This window comes from Narcine bancroftii, chromosome 3 (genome assembly GCF_036971445.1).
Source record: "Narcine bancroftii isolate sNarBan1 chromosome 3, sNarBan1.hap1, whole genome shotgun sequence".
NCBI lineage: Eukaryota > Metazoa > Chordata > Chondrichthyes > Torpediniformes > Narcinidae > Narcine > Narcine bancroftii.
In genome coordinates this window covers 306,474,820-306,493,921 of record NC_091471.1, presented here as the reverse complement: position 1 = coordinate 306,493,921, position 19,102 = coordinate 306,474,820, and the positions used below count along the sequence as shown (strand labels likewise).

The window sequence follows — 19,102 nt, the reverse complement described above, 5'->3', positions numbered from 1 at the left end:
AACAGAGGCGAGATCGCTACAGTCACCCAAAACATTTATACTGCAGTGGGCCAAGTTGCACCCAGTCCTCAGTGATGATTCTGAAGCTACAGTTTCAGGAAAAGGAAGAAACTGGTATTACCACAAAAAACAAAAATTGCACAGAAACTAACAAAAAACCTTGATCATAAAGTTGTAAGTTTTTACCATTTATTGCACTGACTGGCAGAAACACCAGATTTCCTTGGCAAATATCGAAAACATGAACTTGAATTTTGACATGATAGGAAATAGAACAGTGGAATGGAAAAATTGTTAAAACTGTGCAAATCAGAAGTACAGGCCAGCAAAGGACCAGGTTTACTGTGGGGTTATTGTGCATGGCCAATAGCTCAAAGTTAAGACCCATGGTAATCTTCAAGTGCAAACTTAAACCGAAAATGAAATTCTCAGCAGGCATTTTTGTACATTTTCACAAAAAAAGATGGTTTGATGAAAATGGTGTAAAACTATGGATAGGCAATGTGTTGAACAGGCGGCCAACGCAGAGAACGGAGTTTGTTGGTCTGGGACATGTTTCGTAACCACTTAACTGAGAACACTAAAAGTAGATTAGCACTACATAATACTTACATGGTGGTGATCCTGGATAGTTTGACGTCTCTATTGCAACCTCACGACGTCTGTTTGAACAAACCATTCAAAGGTCATGTGCGCGAGGAATGGAGTACATGGATATCGAGTTCAAAGTCGTTTACAAAAGACGGGGCAATGCATTCTGCATCACTTGATGTGCTGTGTGACTTCATGCTCAAGGCATGGGACAAAGTCAAAATAGAGACTGTGATAAAAAGTGCGGTATCTCTTGTGCAGCTGATGGCATGGAAGATGATTTATTGTGGGACACTGACGATGAGGCTGAAATCGCCTCAATCAGATACAGACTGGGACCCATATGGTAACTGTTGAAACAGTGAGAGTATGGATGTGCTTGCCACCATCTTTGCCTCAGACGATGAGAGCAAGTGTGATTTTGAAAGGTTCTAAATGTGTTGTTGCTTTCAGACAATGATAGCGATTTTGAAGGGTGCTAATTGGGTTGTTGTTTTCAATAAAAATCTCAATGAAAATTTCTCACTGTCGGGGTTTCTTTTTGTTTTTTCCAAGGCCGACGTATGCCAAATCAGTGCAGATTTAAGGTCTCAAAAGCTGAATTTAAGGTCTCAAAAGTGTATCTGGCATATAATTCGACCCTCTATTTTTTGAGAGTATGTTTTGGGTTTCATGACTCAACTTGTACGCCAAAATATATGGTATTTTGTCATATTTTGTTTACAAGAATACAAAACCATGAAGTACAAAATGTCATTGAAAATTCAGCTTCTGCATTCACACTTAAACCAAAACCAGTCAGAGACAAACGTTAATTTTTTTAAATTTTAAATTTAGACATACAACACAGTAACAGGCCATTTCGGCCTATGAACATGCCATCCAATTTGGTAGCATGGGGAAAGATCATGTCACAGTCACGTACTTACCTTCGTTGGGAGCAGTGCCGGCCACCGCTGATGACGCAAGCAATGCGACACGTGGGGTAATAGCATATATGCGTGGGTGTGTTAAGCATCAGAATATGGGTGAAGATTCTCAGATGCAGGAGGAGGAGAGTGAAAGTGTCAGGATCACCTGTGGGGCAGTGAGTCAATGAGAAGGTCAGGAGTTTAGCCGGGTGGAGTTTGGGGAGTTGAAGAATGCAGTGTTGTGTATGGGGAATAATAAAATAAAGTCGACTTCATGGTGTGCTGAAGGAAACGTGTGAGTGTATTCTTTATTTGTTTGTGAAACTGAGGTTACAGTTTCACCAGGACATTGCGACCATGGAAAAGCAGTATCAGGGCTTCTGGAACCCATGAATGTTGGTCAACTATTGGTGGACACTGACATGAGAGGCATCAGATGCTGAGTACAAATGAAAATCAGCGGCAAAACATCTTTATGTCAGTTGAACTAACGCAGTGTGTGAGCATCATTATGCGATTAAACATGCTAAATTAAATAAAAAGCTAATTTAATGTTTCTCCAACTCCTACATGATACAGCAAATCTGAAATTATCTTTGTGTTCAGCTTGAAGTGGTCTATCATAATCCCCAATTTTTTTTTCAGGAAGCAAACCTGTTGTTCAGTGTTCTTAATATCTTGCTGCACATTGAGAAGCTTTGTGTCTAGCTGCACAGATTGAATGCAGTTCAGAGAGAACCGAATCTTCGAGATCAGCCATTCTCAACCATTTTTTTGGCTCTGTCACCCCCCCCCCCTTCAGATTTTATGGTTTTCCTTCCCTGTGAAGCAGTCCAATTTTAGTTTCTTCTGTACTTCTACCAACTACATTTAAAACAAAAATAATTTATGTTGCGCAAGGTGAAGAAGTAAACAAGGCTTTTACCTAAAGGAGCTGTGGCCCCCAGGGACGGCTGCAGGGCCCCTGTTGAGAACGGCTGCTCTAGGTGGACAAACCAAGAACACCCAAACCACTTTTTAATCACCCATGTCTTCTGAGGGATGCCCCAGATTAATGAGGTAAACCAATCACCATGGAGATGACAGACCTACCTGCAATTCATAGGTCTTGCTGGCTCGTTCTTGTTTGATCTTTGTCACCATGTCTTCCTTCAACTCATTGAGGATGGTGTACAGTGAGCTATATTCTGCTTCCAGGTCCCTGAGTGCTCGCTCAGAGTTATCCTGAGAAACAAAAGAGAAAGGAAAAAGGAAAGCAAATCCAGGCGTGAAACATTGGTCAACAAGTTTAGAGACGGATCTTATTCTGCTTGCTAAACTCCCATCTTCTTTCATCTCCCCCTATTGCTTTTCCCTCCATCTCTCTCTCTTCCCTCTGCCTCTTTTCACAGAGCCAAAAAAATCAATTCTCACCTCATCATATCTAATTAACACCTTTTGTGGGTCTGGACTCCTCCCCCAGCTAGCACCGGCATTATTCCAAGCATTCTTTTTCTTCACTTATTCTTTGAAGGGCTCAGGCCCGAAATATATCTTTACCACTGCGAGATAGGTCGAGTTCCTCCAGCATTTCTGTGTTTTTACTGCAATCACAGCGTCTGCAGACTTTCCCTTATTCTCCTCAGATACAAGGTTGACAAGAACGCGCCCATCCCCACAGTTCAGGGGAATGGAGGGTGAAAGGTACCACATATCGCTTTCATAAAGTCACCAGTGGCATCTCAAACAGTTAATAATGCGGATAATAATTAATAATGCGAATTAAAATAAGGTCATACTCTGACGCCTTACATGGTGAAACACTGGGTATTTCAAGCTTTAATTCCAAGTGGTGGGTTGTCCAGTATCCGTGGCTACATTCCCTCTTCAACCCACCAATACTGGGTATTGAATGTCAGTGCACAAAAGGTTTAGGGGCAGATGTTGTTTTGCTGAGGGCACTCAAATGTCAGTCGGGAGGGGATTCAAAAGAAAAAGTTAAAGTTTGGAGAGAGGCCGACAACAACAATCAGGAAGATTCTTGGTTTGCCTGTTACAGCAGGGAAAAGTTGAAGCATCTCATGCAGTAAAAAGGAATTTTGAATCTCGAAATGCAAAGCGATAATACTGTACAAAAAGTAAACTCTTCCATACAGTGGATCTCAACCCTTTTCTTTCCACTCTCATACCACTTTAAGTAATCCCCTATGCCACTGGGTCCTCTGTGATTAGTAAGGAATTGCTTATTGTGGGATGTGAGTGGGAAGGGAAGGTGGAGAACCGCTGCTCTAGACCCAATTGTTACTGAAATGTTTTGCTTGAGAAAAATGGTAATTGGCCCATTTCCTTTGGAGTTGAGAAATAACGAGTCAATTAGGCACGATTGAAATAGTGGTTTTCAACCTTTTTCTTCCACCTGAAGTAATCCCTTGCGAATCACAGAGCACCTATGTGAGTGGAAAGAAAAAGGTTGAAAACCATTGCATTAAAACCTAAATGGGTTCTGGCTGTGTGATACAACCCAGGAATGGGATCAGGAATTACACAGGTAGGTCATGACACAGGAAAAGAGGGATAAGCGGCAGGGATTTAGTTTTATTTGGCAGCACGTTTGGTGTAGATCTCTCGGATTGAAGGGCCTGTTCCCTGGCTAAATTCTCTGTTTGACTTAAGCTAATAGCTGTAGGAAACAGGAGGAGATTAGGCAGCGTCTTTGAGTTGCTCCTCCAATCAACTAAATCGTGGCCGCAGGCTTACTCTCAAGCCTATTTTCATAACCAGACTCCCCTGTGGGCCATGAATAGAGTCAGGGATTCATCCTCTGCTCCCTGCAACTCCAAAATTTGTGACACTCTGCAGGAGCCATGGACAGTTGGACTCTGAAGAGACTCTTTTGCTCCTCTTGATAGTGGCACTGGATAATTGCCAACTGTTTACATCTGCATCTAACACATTACCCTCCAGAATTTCAGGATCCCTCTGCCAGACACATCTTCCCCTCTCGGCCTTCTGCAGCGACCAATTCCCTCCGGGACTCCCTCGTGCACTCATCCCTCCCCACCAATCGTCCTCCCCCAGCACCTTCCCCTGTGGCCGCAGGAGGTGCCACACTTCCGCCCACACCTCCTTCCTCGCCACTGTCCAGGGCCCCAAACATGCCTTTCAAGTGAAGCAACATTTTACTTGTGTATCTGCAGAATTGATTTACTGCATCCGGTGCTCCCTTTGTGGCCTTCTCTACCTCGGAGAGATTGGGCGCAGACTGGGAGATCGCTTCGCTGAGCACCTTCGCTCCATCTGCACCAGTGGCCGATTGTTTCCACTACCATGCTCACATATCTGTCCATGGCCTTATGTTCTATCCCACCAAGACTACCAGTAAATTGGAGGAACAACACCCGATTTTCTGTCTGGGCACCCTCCAGCTGGATGGCATAGAGTTCTCCAGCTTCTGCTCACCTTTCCCTTCCCCCATCCTCTTCCCCTCAGTTCTCCACCCCCTTCCCTCTCTGTTCACCTAGCCATCCCTCCTCACCCTGCTTGCTGCTGTGGCCTCTCTCCCTTCTCCACCTACCACCTCCTGCCTTTGCGACCACACCTTTCCCCTTACCTATTTATTTGGACGTCAACATTTTTTCCCATACCTTGATGAAGGGCTCAAGCCCAAAACGTCAGTTATGTATTTTTATCTTTACTATACAAAGGACACTGTTTGACCTGCTGAGTTTCCCCAGCTTTGTGTTTATACTTCAACCGCAGTGTCTGCAGACATTTGTGTTTTACTTGTGCACTTTTAGAATATTGTGGCAGCGCACATCGTGACACGGGGGCAGGACTTGACACCCACCTTATAAGGCATAGCGCGGGCTTTTTGAATTAAAGCAATCGGAAGCAAAACTGACTCCAGCTTGCAGCCTCTGTTCTCATTTCTCCTTCGTAGCTACCGCTACAATATGACAGTAAAACAACCTCGAATGGTCAGAGGGCTTTGACATCAGAAGAAACACGGAACCTACATTTGCATATTAATACTCACTCTGCCTGGGATCACCATCAAAATATTTCACTCTTCCCATTTCATTAAACAGGGAACACGATGTGAAAATATATTCCACAAACATGCATTATTACTTTTCAAATAGTCTTCCTTTGTTTCTGTATAGACATGACTGCCTTTGAACTCTTGGTCTGTGCACAATGAACGGCTAAACAGGGTTTTAATACCAGCCAAAACTTGTAAAGAAGAAAATTTTCTGATGGTTATTCCTGACAAAGGGCCCAGGCCCGAAATGTTGGTCACCCTTTACTTTGCCTGGACGCTGCGTGACCTGTTGAGTTTCTCCAGCACGTTTGTGTATTGCACTTGACTCCAGCGTTTGCAGGTTTGCTAAATCCAGAACTTGTCTCTTGTTCAGAATGATGTGAACACCAAATGATTCTGCCCTTTCTCCCAAAGCCGATCACTGCTTCAGACCTCCTGAAGTACCTCATCTTTATGGCTTTCTCCATGTACGATTCCAGATGCAGTGTGGTTAGTTGTTAAAACCATGGAACGTTACAGCACAGAAACAGGCCCTGATCATCCTAGTCATCCCAGAGACCTGCACCACGTCCTAAAAACCTCTCCCATCCAGGTACCGGTCCAAATTTTCCTTAAATGTCAAAATTGAGCCTGCATTTACCAATTCAGCTGGGAGCTCATTCCACCCTCCCGCCACCCTGTGTGAAGAAATTCCCCATAATGTTCCCTTTGAACTTTCCCCTTTCAGCCTTAAACCACACCCTCTAGTTTTAATCTTACCAAGCCACAGTGGAAAAAAGTATTCAATAGCAATGAGCATAAGATAGTCTCATCCTCCCCTCAACTGGTGGCCACATTAGTGAGCAACAAACCAAGCTGAGTGACACATGTAAGTCTGCAAACCAAGCCCATTTTTTCTTTCCCCGCTGTTCCTGGTTCAGGGTCACAAGGACAAATGTCACCATTCCAACAGAGAGCAAATTAGGAACTGGCCTTATTTACAGTGGCTGGTGTTTACTCAACAATCACAAGGACTGCTTATTGTTCGACCCCCCACCGCGAATATTTGTGGAATGGAGAAATAAAAGCTTCTTTTATGTTCTAACGCATGTGGCTATGGTTACTGCTTGGCCTCTCCGATCTAAAAGCAAATTTGTTGCGGTTTGCTAAAGCTGGCAGTCTTACATTTGGATCTCTGCCTCCTGCACAACTGCATGAGGGGAGGGGGGTGGGGTGCTCCTGTCTATTATCTGCTCCCATTGGCACAGCTTTTGATTTCTCAGTTCATGAAGGGATGTGTTCATTCAGAATAATTTCATAAATTACAAATGTTGAGCAAAATGCATTATGGTTTACTCCAGCAAAGCACGAGTCTGCAGGCACCATGGTTGCAGTTAAAAAAAACAACGCTGGAGAAACTCAGCAGGTCAAACAGCGTCCTTTATAGAGCAAAGATAGATACCTTGCCAACGATTCGGGCTTGAGGCCTTCATCAAGGCATGAAGAAAATGTAGGCAGATGTCCAAACCGTAGCAGACAGACACACAGTCATGCCATGAATGGCATGGATAGGTCCTTTTGGCCCTATCTACCTCCACCGGTTCAGGAACGTGCCTAACATTTTGCTCATACCTGATGAAGGGCTCAAGCCTGAATCGTTGGTTATGCATCTTTATCTTTGCTCTATAAAGTACATGGTTTACTCCAATACACTACTTCTATAAATAAAACTGGTATGCTAATCACACTTGTGGAAAATAATCAAAAATGCATACCCCAGTTTAGGACATCGCCTGTAGAAGGCTCTTATATAATTTTAAAAAATATTTATAGTGTGAAAATTTAGAGCAGTTATATACATTTCACAATCTATGAGGAACAGAAAAGGACCTTGCTCATTTGACCAACTTCTTTGCGCAGTCACTACTCTCTGTGAGCACAAATGGGTAATGTCCAGTATAACCTGCTCTATATAATGGAATCCCTTAAAGCACAAAGGATAGTGGCCAATTGGTGGGGGGAGGAGGGTGTTTGAATCAACAGCAACATAAAAGAGGATGATAGACAAATTGAAAACGTTGGAGTAAAAACCTGCTGCTACTGGCCATTACCCTGTTCAAGAATAATGCAACGTTGTAAAGCCATCACTCTAAACTAGGGGGGGTCAAACCAATTTAACACAAGAGCCACACAATACAATAAACTTCAGATGCTTGAGAGTTGCAAGACATGAAAAAATATTACATACACATTTTTACTCTTACATGCACATTTTGTACAAAAACTTGATATAAATATTAAGAAATATATGTACGTAATAATATTTACCAGTATTCATGTAGGTAGTTTTTAAACTGCTAATTTGTATTGGTTTCAATCATCAAAAATGTACACCTACCGCATATATTTGTGTAAGAGATGAATTTTGTGGACCGATTTTTAGGGTAAAATTTAATAGGTTGACTTACACGCATACTACTTTTGACCGCGCTAAGTACCTGAGTCAGTCAAGGCGTCGGGAGCTTGGATGGGCGGGAGGGCTGAGGCGAGAGATGGTGTTCTGGGTGTTGGGAGTTCGGATAGGAGGGAAGGCCGAGGCGGGAGATGGCATTCAGGGTATCAGAAGCTCGGATAGGCGGGCAGCTCAGATCACACCTACACTCCACTAATTCCATTGCCCGCAACACAGCCATACAATCACGCGACTGCAAGTCACTCCCACTAACACAACACAGCCAGAATACCTCTGCGAGCCGCACATTCATGTCAACGAGCCGCACGTAGCTCAGAAGCGGCGGTTTGGCCACCCCTGCTCTAAACCATTTAGATATGACCAAAAGCTCATGGAGAGTTCAACAGGCAGCCAATCAGTGACACGGAGGTTAAAGACTCTTACCTCAACATTCTTCAGAGTTTGCTTGAGCACATAGACGAAGTTCTGGACCTCCTCATTTTTCACAGCCAATGTCGTTATAATCTTCCGTAATGACTCCTGAACAAGGTTGAGAGTAACTGGATTAGAGCTGATGAAGAATAAACCAATAGTTCTCAACCTTCCCCACCCCACCTTAAGTAATCCCTTACTAACCACAGTGCACCTATAACATAGGATTACTTAAGGTAGGATGGGGGTGGGGGAAAAAGGTTGGGAACCACTGCTCTATACTCATTGCAGTTTATCCTCTGGTGAAAACTCCAGTGTTTCAAACAGAATTGCTCGAGAAATAGCAGAATGTGGAAAGTCGGACTTTCCTTCACTGATCATCCCTGATCATTTATCTCATCACCGGCAACCTTCACATGGACTTGATCCAATAACCTTGGTTTCATGACAAATATAATACTGCACATGATTAGAAAACTATGCACATGATGCTTTATTTTGCTGTTGACAGCTGCAAAGAACACCAATGTTTGCAAGACCAAGCTAAATTTAATGTTGGCAAAATCCTCTGGAAGAAAATCGCATTAATAATTCAAACACTGTTCTGTTAGATTCCAATTGTACATTCAGATGGCCGTGTCCAGCAAATAGGGAAGCTTCACCATCACATACTAATCCGCGTCCTGACAAAGACAATTTCTCCATAACTCTGGGAAAATTGATGCCCAGAGAAGGAGAATCATTAACCAGTGGACAATAGGTTCACTGAGGAAAGGGGTTGTGGGGGGGGGGGGGGGGGGTTGGAAGGGAAGGGAAAGAGAGATTTAACTGGAATCAGGGGGTAACTTTTTTAAAATCAAGTAAAAACCACAATGCTGGAGAAACTCTGCAGGCAAAACAGTTTACTTTATATTGCAAATATAAAGATACATAACCAATATTTCAGGCTTGAGTCCTTCAATAAGGTATGGAAAAATGGCAGCAGTTGTCCAAACAAAATGGTGGGGGGGCGGGTTAGGGGGAAGAGTATGGTCCCAAAGGCAGGAGGTAATTGGTGGAGAAGGGCGAGAGGGCACGGCAGCAAACAGGGGGGAGAAGGGATGGCTCTGTGAATAGAAAGGGAAGGGGGTGGAGAGCTGAGGGAAAGAAGGGGAAAGGGAAGGGAGGGTGAATGGAGAGTAGGTCAGCAGAGACCAGAGAAGCTGATGTTAATGTAATCCCGTTGGAGAGGGCTGAGAAGGAAAATCAAGTGTTGTTCCTCCAATTTACGGGTGGTCTTAGTTGGATAGTACTTGGTGGGGTGACTTCTATTCCCCCCCCCCACCCCAGAGGGTGTATGGAATGGGCTGCCGCCACTGGAGGCAATCGGCCATCAGAGAAGGAAATGTTTAAGAAAAATATTGGGCCTTATTGGATAGGATAGGTTTAGAAAAATATAGGTCAGGCGAAGGCAGATGGGACTAGTGTGCATGGGGCATTTTGGATGGCATGGGCAAGTGCGCTGGAGAATTTGTTTCCACCCGGGCTGACTCGATGTAAATGAGCGGTTGGTGGTCAGTGCCTGTGGAGCCTGATTCAATGCCGAATGGATTCTGTAACTCTAAATATTGCTCTAGCCTCAGAGCATCCAAATTTCACTGTTCTGAAAAATAAAATAATAGGGCCTTCGCGGGAAGCCAGCATTTAACGCCCTTCTCCATCTCAAGGAATGGGGACAAGATACTTCCATCAACCACTAATGATCTCAGTGAAGATAATTCCGGGGTTTTGGATTTGACTCAGGGAGAAGGAGCAAGGATACATTTCAAACTCAGAACAGCAAGCGTTTGCAATCCCCAGTGTTCCCCTTGTGTCTGCTGATTTTGTTTTCCTTCCAGGGCATTTTCATGCATTTTAGCAAGTCCTTGAGAGTCATTGGAAGGAGTGAATATATTGGAGACTGAGGAATGATTTGTTGGCTTTTGAACATTATTGGATCCATGAAATTGGATATAAACACTCCTTCTGATTTGTGCCGGTGGGTGGAAAGCCAACAGCAATATTAGGAAGCAAGACTTTTACTAAAGCAACACGCATGCCAACCTGTTCTTCCAACTACATTTTGGATGGTTATGATTCAGATCAGGATTTGTGGGATTCAGTGATGGAAAGTAGCTCATTATTTTGGAAATTTCCCATGGCCTTGCCACTTAATCGGCCAGATACGAATATTGCGCAAGGTTTACTGCGCATGGGTGCAAATTGCTAAATTATGCGAGGGTCCAAGCACAAAACAACCCCATTTCGAAGCAGCTGATGAGAAGATGGCCGTTGATATAGCTAATTCACCACCCTGAGGAATCCCCACCGCTTCTATGTGAACTGCTGGTTGGCAAATGATTAGAGAATAGTTTTACGAAGCAAGGAGAGCAGAGTCGGGACTTTTCTCTTTGGACTGTCAAAGGATTAGAAGAGACTTAATAGAGGTCTACAAGATTATGAGACAGCCAGCGCCGGTTTCCTCACGGTGGAATGGCAAACACCAGATGACACATGCACAAAATTCGGGAGGTAAATTTAGGAGAAACATCAGAAGTAGTTTTATTTTAAATATACACAGAGAGTTGTGGGTGCCTGGAAATGGGATGGTGCTGGAGGTTGAAACAGTAGGGGCATTTAAGAGACTCTTAAACAGTTTCCTGCTTTGCGGAAACTGCCAAAATGTTTGGCCTGGAAGTCAGCCTGAAGAAAACTGAGGTCCTCCATCAGCCAGCTCCCCACCATGACTACCAGCCCCCCCACATCTCCATCGGGCACACAAAACTCAAAACGGTCAACCAGTTTACCTATCTCGGCTGCACCATTTCATCAGATGCAAGGATCGACAATGAGATAGACAACAGACTTGCCAAGGCAAATAGTGCCTTTGGAAGACTACACAAAAGAGTCTGGAAAAACAACCAACTGAAAAACCTCACAAAGATAAGCGTATACAGAGCCGTTGTCATACCCACACTCCTGTTCGGCTCCGAATCATGGGTCCTCTACCGGCACCACCTATGGCTCCTAGAACGCTTCCACCAGCGTTGTCTCCGCTCCATCCTCAACATCCATTGGAGCGCTTACACCCCTAACGTCGAAGTACTCGAGATGGCAGAGGTCGACAGCATCGAGTCCACGCTGCTGAAGATCCAGCTGCGCTGGATGGGTCACGTCTCCAGAATGGAGGACCATCGCCTTCCCAAGATCGTGTTATATGGCGAGCTCTCCACCGGCCACCGTGACAGAGGTGCACCAAAGAAAAGGTACAAGGACTGCCTAAAGAAATCTCTTGGTGCCTGCCACATTGACCACCGCCAGTGGGCTGATAACGCCTCAAACCGTGCATCTTGGTGCCTCACAGTTTGGCGGGCAGCAACCTCCTTTGAAGAAGACCGCAGAGCCCACCTCACTGACAAAAGGCAAAGGAGGAAAAACCCAACACCCAACCCCAACCAACCAATTTTCCCTTGCAACCGCTGCAATCGTGTCTGCCTGTCCCGCATCGGACTTGTCAGCCACAAACGAGCCTGCAGCTGACGTGGACTTTTTACCCCCCTCCATAAATCTTCGTCCGCGAAGCCAAGCCAAAGAGACAGGCACATGGATGAAGGAAAAATAGAGGGTTGGGGTAAGGGAGGGTTTAGTACTTTCTTTTTATAAAAGGAATATATGGGTTGGCACAACATCGAGGGCTGAAGGGCCTATACTGTGCAATGTACTCGATCTTGCCTTGACTTAGGATTTCAGCTCTTTTATCCAGGCTTGGCCCAAGTATGCAACAAGGTCAGAAGCCTCGTGATTTGAACAGAAACCAGATGCTCACATTGGGAAGTGTTGCTTGAATAGGCCATTGACAAATCTACAGATGGTTAAGACAACTTAACTAGATTGGATTCTGCTTGCTTTTTAATGGACACTGATGTTAATGGCACAGTTGCTAAACTATAACAATTTTTTTTGGCTGTGTACATAGCTACTGAAAGATGCTGCAAGCATTGTTCCCAGGCATTTCTTAAGGCCAGGAGAAATAGGCCAAAAGGCTAATAAAGGGGTGCAAAATGGTGAGAACCCCAGCAAAATGAAGACAAATCATCAACAATTCATTTTTAAATTAAATTTCAACATACTGCACGATAACAGGCCATTCCAGCCCATGCCGCCCTAATACCCCAATTATCCTACAGCCCACAGTATGTTTTGAAGGGTGGGAGGAAACCGGAGCACCCGGGGAAAACCCATGCAGACACGGGGAGAACATACAAACTCTTTACGGACAGTGCAGGACTCAAAGTAGGGTCGCTGGTGCTTTAGCAACATTGCGCTAACTGCTATGCTAACCATTCTGCCCCCATCTTAGGTGAAGATGATTCTCAGTGCCTCAAGTGCAGATTTATTCCCCCACAAGCATCAGACAATGCTTGTTATGCAGCCTGGTGAATAGAAATGTTCCATCACAAGCTCCATAACAGGCAAACCAGTTAACATCTCTTTTGGGCTCAGTTATTCTCGACAGCAAAATATTTTGCACATAACTATAAAAGCAAGCCAACACAAAAAAACTGTGCAAATTCTCACAAGAACTCCAAATGCAAACCATTCCAATAGGCCAGTCTTCCACACTATGGGTACCTCTTCCAGACTTTTCATTTCCCATGATTCTGACTTTAATTCCAAAAGGTCACTCTCAAACCCATTCCTCTCCATAACATGGTCTCCCTCATCCTATACAATAGAGGGACCAATGGGCAAAATTCTCAATCAGGGCCAATTCATTACCCTTTTAGAAAGCCAAATCCAACCTAATTAAGTATCATCAGGAAGGATTTTTGGATGGTGAGGGGAATTAGAGATTTATTGAGAGGTGGATGGGAAAATATCCCATTATCTCAATTAATTGATCAGATACAGGGGCTCCAAGTTCTATATCTTATGTCCTTAGAATGGTGGAAAAACCATTCAAAGATCTGCAGGTTCAGGTTTACATAAAGAGATGCCCTTGGATCACTATAATGGTCACTTGTAGTACATTTTTCAGCTCTTTTGGTTGATGTAGGAGTCAAAGGGAGGTGAGCTCGCTGTCCTCTGCTTGATGGCATGTAATTCAAAGGTTTACCCACATCATTGAGAAATCATGTTGAGCAAAGTGGAGCCATAGAGTTTTACAGTACAGAAACAGGCCCTTTGGCCCAACTTGTTCATGCCAACCCAGTTGTCTACCTGACCTGGTCCTATTTGCCTGTGTTTAGCCCATTTCCCTCAAACTTATACCTGTCAAAAAGTCTGAAATGTTATGGTCGTTCCTGTACCCCTTCCTTCAGCAGCTGGTTCCATCTACCCACCACCATCTGGGTGGAAAAAAAATTGCCCCACAGATACCTTATTAAACTTTCCCCTCCAAGACTCTCCTATCCTGGGCATAAGGCTGACTTGACCTATGCCTCAAACAATAATTAAAGCAGAAAACAGAATTTCTTTACTGAGCTTTAAATACAAATTTCTTCCACAGATAATCCACATTCTTGTCCAAAGGAGAAAACAAGCTTTTGGGGCTGGGCTGTCTATTTCTACTGCTAGTTTGGGTGTGTGAATCCAGAGAACTTATTCAGTTGCTCCCACAGAGCAAAAAAAAACAAGTTGACACGACTTGAGAGATTTCCTGAGTTCATTGATGAAGGGCTCAACCTGCATTGTTGGTTATATACATCTTAGTCTCCTCTGGATGCTGTGGGACTCTCAGAGTTTCTCAAGCTCTGCAGCGTCTGCAGACTTTCTTGCTTCACCCCAGGTTTTCTGTGTTAGTCATCACTAGTGTCATAATACCGGAGTTATGACAAACTGAGCATTTGGGATAGAAACGTCAAATATTTCCAATCGGCACTTGTTCAGAAAGGAAGCAATTTAACTGCAAATTCAGCACGTCCCTGTGGTCTCTTACTGACTTTTAACAGAATCACCGCAGACAGCCATCCTGTCAGGATGCACCAGTGCATGGTACAGAAACTGCTCTGATCAAGACCAGAAAGAAACTGCAGAGTGGTGTACACCACCCAGTTCATCACATGAACCAACCCCCCCCACCCCCCTTTCATATATACCTCCCACTGTCAACACATTAATGGACCCATCCCAGTCATACAGTCTTCTCCTCTCTTCTGTCAGGCAAGAGATGCAAGTGCTCGAAGGCACGATCGCCACATTCAAGAACCGCTTCTTTCCTGCTGTGATCAGACTCTTAAATTTGTCTCCGTGTACCACTGATCTTTACACTGCCACAGTTATTACAACAATGGACTTCCAGTGCCCCCGTTGTGCTCGACTTTGCACTTCCAGAAAAGCACTGCAAAGACACCTTCGTGTCCACAGATGAACTGCACAACATGTCTTCTTCGAACCAAAGGATGACCAATACAATAATAAGACAGTTGACTTGCCCTGAGAGCTTAAGATTTTATTGTCAATCAGTACAAGAAAACAACTCAATGAAATTCAGATTCTGAAGGAGGGTTTTGTTTTCCTGCACTGCGTTATCTTTCTGTGATTTCTACTGCAGACAGCTCCCTCTCCCTAATATTCAGCCTCTCCTTGTCCGGTGGCGGGTTTAGACATGGAATCAGTCTCCCTCAAATCCCATCTGGGGTCGATAGAAGAGGCCGACAAGTGATCCCGGTCCTCATGGAGCCATTCCCATCCAGGGTTCGAATAAGCCCTTTGCAAAACAGGAATGTGCAATAATTTCTTGCTGCCCACCTCCGCTTTTCGACACATCCAAGGCTCCAGACATAAAATACCAAATTCTGGGAAGGTCAAAGTCAAGCACAGTGAGGCAACCACAACAATCTCAGCAGAAGGACAGGAACAGTACTGATGACTCCAAGCAAGCCACACTTCCAGAATTCAGATGTCCCTCAACCATTTGGGCCACGGCCTTCGGAGGAGGTTGCAGAATCCTATTGGGAAACTGGAACAGGCGCAGGGAGGGGGTGCAGAGTTTCTGGCGTTCAGGGGGGGTGGGGGGAGAGCCCGGCCAGAAGCAAAGGCTGTCACCTGTTTCACACCGGTACTTCTCCAGGGACAAGTTGAAATGGTCCAAATTGAAGAGGATTCATTGGGCCACCATGCAAAATAGCTCCTACCGCATTAATGCGCCCAAACTGTATCCGCGTTGAGAACAAATCTGTACCTGTACATTAATGCAAATAGTTTAATGCAATCATTTCTCTCCCGTTTTGAACGCTGGTTATCTGACATATAGAGGGTGGGGGGGGGGGGGTGGAGGCAATGTATGTCCTCTCGAATGAATGATTATAATCGCCTTCTCACAGCAATGGGGGCCGCGAACTGGCTAATTCATTCGTGCAACAGCATTAAAGCGGAGGACATTCATTTATTTCGCTACCCCCTCCCTCCCTCCCTCCCTCCCTCTCAGCCCCTGGTCGTCCGGGCTCGGAGAGGTTGAGCCGCTCGTTGCAGGTGCGACCATGTCCCCTCTCCAAACGTTACCTTGTGATCTGCCATAGCGGAATCTCCACGGTCGGGGAGGGTGTGGAGGGGGGAGGGGGATCCCTCGCCCCTTTCTTTACAACAGCCGTGATTGCAATCACATTGCACTGGCTTATTTCTCCTCCTCGTCTCTTGGGTGAAATAAAAAAGCAGGAACAAAGCCCAGCGACCGAGCGCGAACGAGGAGACGGGACGGGGGGAGGGGGACTCGGATCAACCTGCGCCGGCTCTGCGCAGCGGCGCGTCCGAAGGCGGATTGTGGGATTGGTAGGAGCCGAAGGCGGATTGGGGGGTGGGTCGGAGCCGAAGGCGGATTGGGGAGTGGGTAGGAGCCGAAGGCGGATTGGGGGGTGGGTCGGAGCCGAAGGCGGATTGGGGGGTGGGTCGGAGCCGAAGGCGGATTGGGGGGTGGGTCGGAGCCGAAGGCGGATTGGGGGGTGGGTCGGAGCCGAAGGCGGATTGGGGGGTGGGTCGGAGCCGAAGGCGGATTGGGGGGTGGGTCGGAGCCGAAGGCGGATTGGGGGGTGGGTCGGAGCCGAAGGCGGATTGGGGGGTGGGTCGGAGCCGAAGGCGGATTGGGGGGTGGGTCGGAGCCGAAGGCGGATTGGGGGGTGGGTCGGAGCCGAAGGCGGATTGGGGGGTGGGTCGGAGCCGAAGGCGGATTGGGGGGTGGGTCGGAGCCGAAGGCGGATTGGGGGGTGGGTCGGAGCCGAAGGCGGATTGGGGGGTGGGTCGGAGCCGAAGGCGGATTGGGGGGTGGGTCGGAGCCGAAGGCGGATTGGGGGGTGGGTCGGAGCCGAAGGCGGATTGGGGGGTGGGTCGGAGCCGAAGGCGGATTGGGGGGTGGGTCGGAGCCGAAGGCGGATTGGGGGGTGGGTCGGAGCCGAAGGCGGATTGGGGGGTGGGTCGGAGCCGAAGGCGGATTGGGGGGTGGGTCGGAGCCGAAGGCGGATTGGGGGGTGGGTCGGAGCCGAAGGCGGATTGGGGGGTGGGTCGGAGCCGAAGGCGGATTGGGGGGTGGGTCGGAGCCGAAGGCGGATTGGGGGGTGGGTCGGAGCCGAAGGCGGATTGGGGGGTGGGTCGGAGCCGAAGGCGGATTGGGGGGTGGGTCGGAGCCGAAGGCGGATTGGGGGGTGGGTCGGAGCCGAAGGCGGATTGGGGGGTGGGTCGGAGCCGAAGGCGGATTGGGGGGTGGGTCGGAGCCGAAGGCGGATTGGGGGGTGGGTCGGAGCCGAAGGCGGATTGGGGGATTGGTAGGAGCCGAAGGCGGATTGGGGGATTGGTAGGAGCCGAAGGCGGATTGGGGGGTGGGTAGGAGCCGAAGGCGGATTGGGGGGTGGGTCGGAGCCGAAGGCGGATTGGGGGGTGGGTCGGAGCCGAAGGCGGATTGGGGGGTGGGTCGGAGCCGAAGGCGGATTGGGGGGTGGGTCGGAGCCGAAGGCGGATTGGGGGGTGGGTAGGAGCCGAAGGCGGATTGGGGGGTGGGTAGGAGCCGAAGGCGGATTGGGGGGTGGGTCGGAGCCGAAGGCGGATTGGGGGATTGGTAGGAGCCGAAGGCGGATTGGGGGGTGGGTCGGAGCCGAAGGCGGATTGGGGGGTGGGTCGGAGCCGAAGGCGGATTGGGGGGTGGGTCGGAGCCGAAGGCGGATTGGGGGGTGGGTCGGAGCCGAAGGCGGATTGGGGGGTGGGTCGGAGCCGAAGGCGGATTGGGGGGTGGGTCGGAGCCGAAGGCGGATTGGGGGGTGGGTCGGAGCCGAAGGCGGATTGGGGGGTGGGTCGGAGCCGAAGGCGGATTGGGGGGTGGGTCGGAGCCGAAGGCGGATTGGGGGGTGGGTCGGAGCCGAAGGCGGATTGGGGGGTGGGTCGGAGCCGAAGGCGGATTGGGGGGTGGGTCGGAGCCGAAGGCGGATTGGGGGATTGGTAGGAGCCGAAGGCGGATTGGGGGATTGGTAGGAGCCGAAGGCGGATTGGGGGATTGGTAGGAGCCGAAGGCGGATTGGGGGGTGGGTCGGAGCCGAAGGCGGATTGGGGGGTGGGTCGGAGCCGAAGGCGGATTGGGGGGTGGGTCGGAGCCGAAGGCGGATTGGGGGGTGGGTAGGAGCCGAAGGCGGATTGGGGGGTGGGTCGGAGCCGAAGGCGGATTGGGGGGTGGGTCGGAGCCGAAGGCGGATTGGGGGGTGGGTCGGAGCCGAAGGCGGATTGGGGGGTGGGTCGGAGCCGAAGGCGGATTGGGGGGTGGGTAGGAGACGAAGGCGGATTGGGGGGTGGGTCGGAGCCGAAGGCGGATTGGAGGGTGGGTAGGAGCCGAAGGCGGATTGGGGGGTGGGTAGGAGCCGAAGGCGGATTGGGGGGTGGGTAGGAGCCGAAGGCGGATTGGGGGGTGGGTCGGAGCCGAAGGCGGATTGGGGGGTGGGTCGGAGCCGAAGGCGGATTGGGGGGTGGGTCGGAGCCGAAGGCGGATTGGGGGGTGGGTCGGAGCCGAAGGCGGATTGGGGGGTGGGTCGGAGCCGAAGGCGGATTGGGGGGTGGGTCGGAGCCGAAGGCGGATTGGGAGATTGGTAGGAGCCGAAGGCGGAATGGGGGATTGGTAGGAGCCGAAGGCGGATTGGGGGATTGGAAGGAGTCGAAGGCGGATTGGGGGGTGGGTCGGAGCCGAAGGCGGATTGGGGGGTGGGTCGGAGCCGAAGGCGGATTGGGAGATTGGTAGGAGCCGAAGGCGGAATGGGGGATTGGTAGGAGCCGAAGGCGGATTGGGGGATTGGAAGGAGTCGAAGGCGGATTGAACCGAAAAGCCGCTGCCAGGGCTGGCCATGAAATGGTCCAAGTCGACGAGGATTCCTTGGGCCTCCCAGTCCAACTCTTACCGAGGCTGTCGTTAAAAAATGTCACACAGTCCCAAAGAAGAATCAGATAATTTATTGTCAAATTCGCAGGGCAAATATTCACTGAAACCGCCTTACAGCAATAAATAAAGAGACTGCATCAAAAGTCAAAGCAAGTGAAAGCAGTGTCCTTGCATCATTCAGGAACCTGATGGTCATTCCCACTAGATGGATATTGGCTACTGATTATTTAGCACCCCCCATTATCGCCTTTCGTCTTCATCTCTCTCTCTCTCTTTGCCTGTCACCACTCTTGCTTTCTCTCCTTCCCCTGCCTAACTCCACCTCCCTCGTTATCCCCCCCCCCCCCACC

The 19,102-nt window shown here is 48.3% G+C and overlaps 2 protein-coding genes across 2 annotated transcripts in view; both read right to left on the bottom strand.

Moving 5' to 3' along the window:
• Positions 1–16,143, bottom strand: part of fsd1 (fibronectin type III and SPRY domain containing 1) — a 47,418-nt gene extending 31,275 nt beyond the window's left edge. The window contains exons 1-3 of the mRNA XM_069922993.1: positions 15,908–16,143; positions 8,399–8,494; positions 2,595–2,726 (exon numbers count right to left, since the gene is read on the bottom strand). Coding sequence (XP_069779094.1) covers positions 2,595–2,726; positions 8,399–8,494; positions 15,908–15,922 — 243 coding nt within the window. The 5' untranslated portion in view covers positions 15,923–16,143. The remainder of the gene's footprint in view (positions 1–2,594; positions 2,727–8,398; positions 8,495–15,907) is intronic.
• LOC138756856 (uncharacterized) lies at positions 16,020–18,719 on the bottom strand. Its single transcript, XM_069923248.1, has one exon. The coding sequence runs from the start codon at positions 18,717–18,719 to the stop codon at positions 16,020–16,022; it is 2,700 nt and encodes an 899-aa protein (XP_069779349.1).
• Between the last annotated feature and the right edge of the window lie 383 nt (positions 18,720–19,102).

Coding starts and splice junctions, on each gene's coding strand:
- LOC138756856 (XM_069923248.1), bottom strand. CDS start 18,719: ATGGCCAGCCCTGGCAGCGGCTTTTCGGTTCAATCCGCCTTCGACTCC.